Consider the following 8,670-nt stretch of genomic DNA (forward strand, 5'->3'; position numbering starts at 1 on the left):
TTTTTTTAGAAACAGTAAAAATAATTTTTAAACAACATTTTTGGCAAACATTTAATAAAACCTGTTCGGTATAAAAATCAAAACTGACTAGATTCCCTCTTTACTTGCTTTACCCTCAATTATTTATGGTGGTGCATCAAGTGGAATATATAGGGAACCTTCCTGTACTTCATTAAGCTGTCCGCAGTTCTGAGTTTACGACAGCCGCACTAACCATACTCCCATATTTTCGTGCTCTTTGTAGACCTGAGGCGGCACACCACCACCGGGATAGCAATCGGGTTACTCATCCGGAATCATTCTAGTCCGAGTATGCGATGGCAGCGGGAAGAGCAGCCGCGACGCTGGAGGATCCGGGTCCGCCCAGCGGCCAGGACATAGCCAGCGACAACAGCGCCCAGCGCCGCACGCTGGCGACGAAGGTGCGGCGAAAAGGGCCACGCCCCCAGCGGCGCCTGCACCCACCCCTGCGCCCCCGCCTGCCACTCCATTTGCACCTGCTACTGTGGCTGCTGTGCTGCTGTTCCCAGCTGGGCCAGCTGAGGGCCGAGTGCCCAGCGGTGTGCGAGTGCAAGTGGAAGAGCGGCAAGGAGTCCGTCTTGTGCCTTAACGCCAACCTAACCCACATCCCGCAGCCGCTGGACGCGGGAACCCAGCTGCTGGACCTTAGCGGCAATGAGATCCAATTAATACCCGACGATAGCTTTGCGGCGGCCCAGTTGCTCAACCTGCAGAAGGTGTACCTGGCCAGGTGTCACCTCCGACTGATCGAACGCCATGCCTTCCGTAAGCTGATCAACCTGGTGGAGCTGGATCTGAGCCAGAACCTGCTATCGGCCATACCCTCGTTGGCCCTCTACCATGTCTCAGAGCTAAGGGAGCTCCGACTGAGCGGCAACCCCATACTGCGAGTGCCGGACGATGCATTTGGTCATGTCCCACAACTGGTGAAGCTGGAGCTGAGCGACTGCCGCCTGTCGCACATCGCTGTGCGAGCATTTGCCGGGCTGGAGAGCAGTCTGGAGTGGCTGAAACTGGATGGGAATCGGTTGAGCGAGGTCAGGAGTGGCACCATCACCTCGCTGGCTTCGCTGCATGGCCTGGAGTTGGCCCGCAATGCCTGGAATTGCAGCTGCTCCTTGCGTCCTTTGAGGTCCTGGATGCTGCAGCAGAATATACCGAGTGGCATACCGCCAACATGTGAGTCTCCTCCAAGATTGTCCGGCAGGGCTTGGGATAAGCTCGATGTGGATGACTTTGCTTGCGTTCCGCAAATTGTGGCCACGGACACCACAGCCCACGGAGTGGAGGGCAGGAACATAACCATGAGCTGTTACGTGGAGGGAGTTCCCCAACCGGCTGTCAAGTGGCTGCTTAAAAACCGACTGATAGCCAATCTCAGTGCTGGCGGGGATGGTGACTCCGATTCGGAGCCCAGAACAGCGGCAGCGACTCAGGGCAGGAAGACTTATGTGGTCAACATGCTGAGGAATGCCTCGAACCTGACCATTCTCACGGCTGACATGCAGGATGCCGGGATCTATACGTGTGCGGCGGAAAATAAGGCTGGAAAAGTGGAGGCCAGTGTGACTCTGGCAGTGTCCCGAAGACCCCCGGAAGCTCCCTGGGGCGTAAGAATTATCCTGCTGGGGGCTGTAGCCGCCCTGCTCCTCGTCGGTGGATCCTCCTTTGCGGCCATTTGCTTGTGTTCGCTGCAAAGGCGGAGAAAGTTGCGTCTCTGGAACTCTGTGCCTCCGGTGAGGAGAAGTGAGAGCTACGAGAAGATCGAGATGACGGCCAGGACGAGACCGGATCTGGGTGGAGGTGCTAGTTGCGGTGGCGGCAGTGCCACAGGCGCCGGACTCTTTCACGATGCCGAGGAGCAGGGCTATCTGCGGGCAGCTCATACGCCCCTAAATGGTAACGATGCCGGGCAGGCGGCGGCCATCGTTAATCCGAGTGCAGGAAGTGTACAGCGGAGAAATGGGGACTACCTGCATGTGTCCACCCACTGCGATGATGAGGAGGAGGAGCAACAGCTGCACCACCATCCACAGCAGCAGCCCGCGAGCCAGCACCACCCACATCCCAATCAGCAACAGCAGCAGCAGCAGCAGAGGAAGGGCTCCCAGGGCCATGTTGTCTCCGCATCCGGGGCGAATAATTCAGCACCGCTGGAGGAAACGGATCTGCACATACCGCGCCTCATCGACATCGGCGGGTAAGTTGCCCAGCACCGGGCAAAAGGTGGGCGAATACTTCAAATTGAAAACATTGAAAAATATTTTTAATTTTTGTACGTTTTCAATTTTTTCATTTCATCTGTAGCTTTACAATATATGTTTAGATTTCATTGAAAGCTAAAAGTGTATGGCTTATATCCTTGCCATTACCACGATTTCCTCACTCAGTTTATCAGTGTATGCCTCGGGTGGCCTTTGTTTCTGCGGTTCTCGTTACTTCGAGTGGCAATTGTCCCCCGACCGGGCGTCCGTGTCCGTGTCCCTGTCAAAGAGCTGTCATGCTCGAGTGCGGAACGCGCCCGGATCTCCGTATTGCGTCCGTATTATGGGCAACACTTGACACTTCCACTCTGAGCACGAGCCTCCTTTCCGAAAAACCCCACGCCCATTGCCCAACAGTCATCCGCCTCCATCTCCGGCGACTATGAGAACGCGCGTGCTAATGACGCGCGAAATATGCGAGCACATCCATCCACATTCAACGTCCTGCCCCCCGCACCCGGCCTTCAGCATCCAAGACCACATCCACATCCTCATACACACGATCCCGAGAAGTGGTTTATTTCGGGCACACTGAGAACTCACTCTGCCTGATTGGCGCTTGTCATGTAAAAGGAATCCTGCCGCGGTTGCGAGTACGAGTGCGGGTTAATGGATGTGCGGTGACGGTTATCTTCATGGACTACGACACTGCCGAATAATGAGAATCTGAAAAGTCAAGCACTTAACCAATATAGGATGTGGGCAATTACTAGGCTGTATAAGCAAAGGACCACTTCAATTGATTTTTATTATTACTATTCATTCCTACAGCAGAGTAATACATTCCCATAATGTTTGTTCGTGTCCTTTTTATCCTAGCAGCTTATGAAGCTCTATTTAAATAGAAAATTAATCGTATCTAAATTTTCTTCCTTCAGCACCGATTCCGCATCGAGCTCGATCTCCAGCCAGGTAGACGCTGCCGCCCGCTTAGCGGGCTATGCCGGACACACCTGGAAGACCACACCCATTGCCACCACCAAGATCAATTCCCCGCACAGCAAGCCAGTGACCTCGACGGCACCTTCGTCCCTGAATACACAGGCCACGCCATACGCCCACTATGAAAACCATCCGGCAGACGAAATGGCCACCTCGGTGTTCTGCAGCGAGGGGCAGGAGAGCGACCTGTTCGATAGCAACTATCCGGATCTGCTGGATATAGCCAAGTATGCGGTGGCCCAGGCGCAGCAGGAGAGTCGTGGTCAGGGGTATGCCCAAGCCACGCCCACTCCGAACGGGGGCTTGTGCACGCTCCCCCGGAAACTAAAGACCAGTGGAAAGTACTTCCGCAACTCCTCGGATAGCCAATCACCCCTGTTGGCGGATAACTCCAGTAAATATGGTAGTAGCACCCTGGGCGATGGCAGCTTCCTGAACGAAGCGATGGGTCTGGGCAGAAGGTATTCTGCGGAATCGAGTTATGCAAACTACTCGACCACGGCCACCTACACGGGCGGCGGCCAGCGGGCCAATAGTTTCCTTAACCTGGTGCAAAGTGGCGCCCACAAGGGCAATCTACTGCCGGGTCACCTGGGCCAGAAGCCCAGCCTGCCCTCAAGCCCGGTCCAGCATCAGCGATCTCTGTCGAGTGCGGCCACGCCCCTATTGGACTTCTCAGCCCTGGCATCAAGGGCCGCCGGAGCGGCCAACTCATCGGTGGCCGCCTACGATTATCATGCCGCGCAGCTGGAGAGATTCCTGGAAGAGTATCGCAACCTGCAGGATCAGCTGTGCAAGATGAAGGAGACCTGCGACACAATCCGAAAAAAGGAGACTCCTTTGCGAGTGGCCATTGGTCAGTCGGCGGCGCAGTTGGCGGACCCCGTGATGTACAGTGCAGCCTCGCACAGTCCGAAACCGCCAGCGACCAGCAATCTGAAGACAAAGACCCTACTCCCAGGACAACCACCCGATCCACCTCCCTACTGGTTACACCGAAACGCCATGCTGAAGCGCTTAAATGGGGATGGCAGTGGTGGTGCTAATGGTTCAGGTGGATCTCCCGCCTCTCCGCAGCCCGGACAGGATATTTTCAAGAGCTAATCGCAATTGTGTACAGCCGGAGGATTAGGTGATGGGGCAGAAGGAAATAAGAGAGACTTTGGTCCGCCAAAGATGGCATGAGCTTGCAGGAATCTACACAGCCTCGTATCAATATTTAAAAGCTTATAATTTACTACATATATTTTATATACGTTCACACGCTTAGTCATAGCTACAAAAGTATTTTTCAAATTACAGCCCCTTGTGCAATTTACAAAAGCAAATAAGAACATTTTTAAAGTTATTTGTGTGCATTTCTTAAAACTGAAATATTTAGATTTTTTTAAGTCTCAAACGTGATTTGACAGATACCTTTATCCTATAATTGGGTTTGTAAATTATTACTTTTACAACAACGAACTGCACATTTTCCCTGCAAGCTCCTCCCCGTCGACTTTAATGCATTTGTCTGCATAGTTAGCTAGATAGCTGGAGGTCATTCAACTGGTTCGATACCCAGTCCCTCTGTTGTATTATAGAAACACTTTTCCACTCTTTATACTCGCTACTATGCAATATTAAACACGATTCGGAGACGCCGGAGGTCGAAAAACATAAGATATTGTAAGTGTATAGACAGCAATCCCTTAGCAAAAAAAAACAAAATAATTTCACGAAAATACCTATCGAATCCTTAATCCTAGAATCCCCCAATAAAACTCTCGTGTTAGTCTAACTACAAGTGTTTTGTACTTTAAGCGATCTCAATATAAACAAGGATAATATAGATGAACCTAATTATCATAAGTATGAGTTGGCACAGACTGCAGATCGATAGATTGACATATTGTTTGATTGTTAGATGTTTGTTTTTCAGTTCCGCAGTTCAGGTCACAAATTGTACGCCAATTAGATCCAAACTCTAAATTGTAATTTAAAACGATAAAAGACAAAAACCGAAAACGTACTTTAGGGTGTCACTAAACTAAAACTCGAAAGCATTTCACCCAAACAACAAGAGAAAGCAAAAATAAAATTAGTTGAGAATTGAAAAAGAAAAAGAAAATAAACAATAAAGCAGAACGAGTTTCACTGGATCGAATGGGTGGGTAATCGAGGGGCGTGCAAATGTCCACATCCGGGGTTAAAGGTTACTGAATTGCCGCTTGTCGTGCCACATTCACTTTTCGCGGGGCGTTGGTCAAGATTAAACAATAATTTCGCAGCGAAAAATCGAGGGGTGGAACTTCTTCACACAGCAAAACTACGCCAATTGGTTCGGCTACCATTTTCTTTTATTTTTCGCCTCGCATTCCGGCTGCCAAATGAAGTTGTAAAATGCAAATGAAGCCGTCGCCGTAGTCACATGCGCGTTAAAGTTCATGTTCGATGTGATGTCGCCATAAAGCAGAATTAAAACGAATTTATGAACCTTTGGCACGACGACAACGACGACAACGACGACGACGACATGATAGCCGCTTTATACAGCTACCCACACCACATCCTTCGCACTTAAGCGCACTCACACACACACAATGTCGCACAGGGGAGCGACTGACTTTGTCTTTGAGCCGCAGGCAGCTGAATGAAAACGGTTGCCTACTTTTCCGGGATACATAGTGTAAAATGAAAATCGCCCTGGCAATCCCGAATCGGGGACAATCCTCCTGTGACCTCGTCATCAATAGCTCATTTGGGCCTTTCCCTCATGAGCCCATAAATATTTTAGGCCCGACTTAAGCATGCATAAGCTGTTAATATTTTAAGGTCGCAGCTGAGTCAAAGATTACATAGAAAAAAACCTTCGATGTCAGACATACATATATGTATTAAAAAAATGTATATACATGTGATTTTTTAAAAAAAGCATTACAAAATATTTCAAGTCACAAACATTTCTTACTGAATATAAAAATGAACGAAGTTATTAACCCGAATACCATTATTATATGCCCAGTTCTGCCGAATTTTTATCAGTTAATTTCCTTCCGTGATCTCAATTCCGTTCCGTTCGCTTTGATTTATACGTGAATAACATGTAATTAAGCTATGACTGGCTGATAAAACTCACTGGGCTTATGAATTTCAAGCACGCAGACGTGTCGGAAGCCAAAAGTAACCGAAAATGGTTGGCCATTTAAAGCGACTCCATCGGCCGGTGGTAAGTTGGCTAGTAGGAGTTACTTACCGTAAACCGGGCCCAGATGCACGCCAAGCCCTTGCGGTTTGTCGGCTTTAAAGAGCAAAGCCATTTACATTCCACCCATCTGACCGCCTGCTGTCCAGCTAAAGCGAAAATAATGAGCCCGATGCTGGATCTCGGCTTGAAGCAGAGTAAAGAGCAACAACGTCGAGAGCAGTCGAGTTCATGTCAAGCTGTCAGTCAAGGTCGATTTCGTTTCGTAGCCCAACCCCTCCTTCCCATTATCCTGCACCTGTCAGTGGCACAGGGGACGAGAAGGTGGGTGGTAGTGGGTGGTAGTGGGTGGTAGTGGGTGGCAGTGGGAGGAAGGTCGGCAAGTGCCTTTTTGTCACTGTCTTGCGGCTGCCAGTGCAATTTTTATATGTGGCTAGCGCAGGGTATTATGGATATGTACGTGACCTGGTGGTTTTGGTATTGCCGAGCTGCGATGAATACTTTAAATATTTACACACTGTAGATAAAACCTTATAGTAGAATAAATTAACATTATATGTGTTATATTAGAAAAACAATTTTGATAATCCTATTAAAAATGGCAATTATCTAATTATTTAACCTGACATTCATTTTCATTTTGAAATATAAATATTCTCCATATTTTATCCAAAAAGTAAATGTATAATACTGAAGTCAAGAAAGGAATAAGCTAGAAAAATAAATGCATTCAAAATATCGTTGTTATTCGATACAAATTGCTACTATTTTGATGAGTGTAAAACGGGCTTTAGATTCCCTTTGAGTTGTCGCCAAGGCGATGAAGCACTTTCTAGCTGAGTACCAACTAGTTGACTCCTTGCGCTGATAAAGCGATGAGCGGAGCGAGCAGAGCAATGTGTATGTGCCCAGGGAATTTTTCCATCATTATCAGTGTCCTTGTAGCCGCTTCCACATGCCACTTAATGCCGACGCACTCGTTCCACTTTTGCATGTCGTCGTTGTCGTCATCTTGGCGGCCTTTGTGTGGCATCACACAACTGCATACCGCCCACTATACCCTGCCAGCCACCCCACACCCACCCGCCCCCAACGCCATTCTTCAGGCCCCCCACAACGGCCATTATAGTCAAGCATTTTCGTGGCATAAGTTGGCACTTTAGCGCCAGGCAGCTGCTACCTGCTTCAGTTTCAGCTTGCCAGCTCCCTCGTTTTCCTTCTTTTTCAGCTGCTTTGTCTATTTTTAGCCAGCATCAATTCTCATTGTGGCCAATACTTTAGTGGAAAAGGAAAAAATTGTACATGAACCTAGTAAGGGTATTGATTAATCTGGGTGGGAAGTAATAACTTTGGCCGGTACTACATTCGACCAGCAAATGCCAATTGATGGCCTTGGGATGGAAATGAATATTTCTTATTGCAAGGGGAAAATGGGAGTGATAGGAAAGCACTTTAATACACTAAAATGTAAGCAAATATAATGCAGCATTGAAATAAATTGCAATCTATGGAAAGAGCAATATTAATAAAAATATCAGTTCTTGGGAATTTTATATATTTTGTGCACTTATATTGGCAGTAGAATAAAGTTAGAAAATCGGTTATTACTTATATTTAAAAATGTGTTTTTATTTTTTTGTTTCAGTACTTTCCTGCCTCGAATTTATTTTCAATTGGCCACATTGGCAATCGATGTGGTAGGAGAAGGAAGGACTCCAAACAGGATGCTGCCGGCTGCTTAATGTGCTGCTGCCGGTCCCGTTCAATCCTTACCCTCCACTCGACGCCGCTGCTGTCGTTCTTTTTTAATGGATGTTGCATTACTTTCCGAGGCAGCTGCACGAACAAAAAACTTTTCCAGCGGCGAAAATTGAAAAATAGTTTCGTCCCCCGTTCGCAAACGAAACACAAGCGAGCTGGCTAAAAGTTGCGCCCGAAAAGTTAATGGCAATTGCATTTATTGATTAGCCCGCCAGGAGTGGGATACATCAAGTGCACCCTTAAATGTCACTTGAATTTAATTTCCCTGTTTGGCAAAGCCAACAGATATTGTCCTTCCACCGCAAGTTCAACAAGTCAACGCATCAATGTCAAATAATCCTGCGCACGTAAAAGAATCTCGGCGCAAGGATGGGGCTATATCTGGCATTCCAAGCGCCTGCGGTTAAGTGAGCGCAAGGACACCGGTGACATAAAACAAACTCAAGCTGCAGTGTCACTGCCACGCCCCGTATTCCCTGCCGGGGAGCCGCCCCCTTA

General features: G+C 48.3%; 1 protein-coding gene across 1 annotated transcript; it reads left to right on the top strand.

Annotated features, from left to right (window-relative positions):
• The first annotated feature begins 251 nt into the window (after window positions 1–251).
• Window positions 252–4,561, top strand: LOC6542169. The gene is made up of 2 exons (XM_026978698.1): window positions 252–2,221; window positions 3,164–4,561. The coding sequence occupies exons 1-2, from the start codon at window positions 318–320 to the stop codon at window positions 4,329–4,331; spliced, it is 3,072 nt and encodes a 1,023-aa protein (XP_026834499.1). The 5' UTR covers window positions 252–317; the 3' UTR covers window positions 4,332–4,561.
• Window positions 4,562–8,670: the final 4,109 nt, after the last annotated feature.

The sequence above is a fragment of the Drosophila erecta genome, unplaced genomic scaffold (genome assembly GCF_003286155.1).
Source record: "Drosophila erecta strain 14021-0224.00,06,07 unplaced genomic scaffold, DereRS2 tig00000055-arrow-pilon, whole genome shotgun sequence".
In the NCBI taxonomy this organism is placed as follows: Eukaryota; Metazoa; Arthropoda; class Insecta; order Diptera; family Drosophilidae; genus Drosophila; species Drosophila erecta.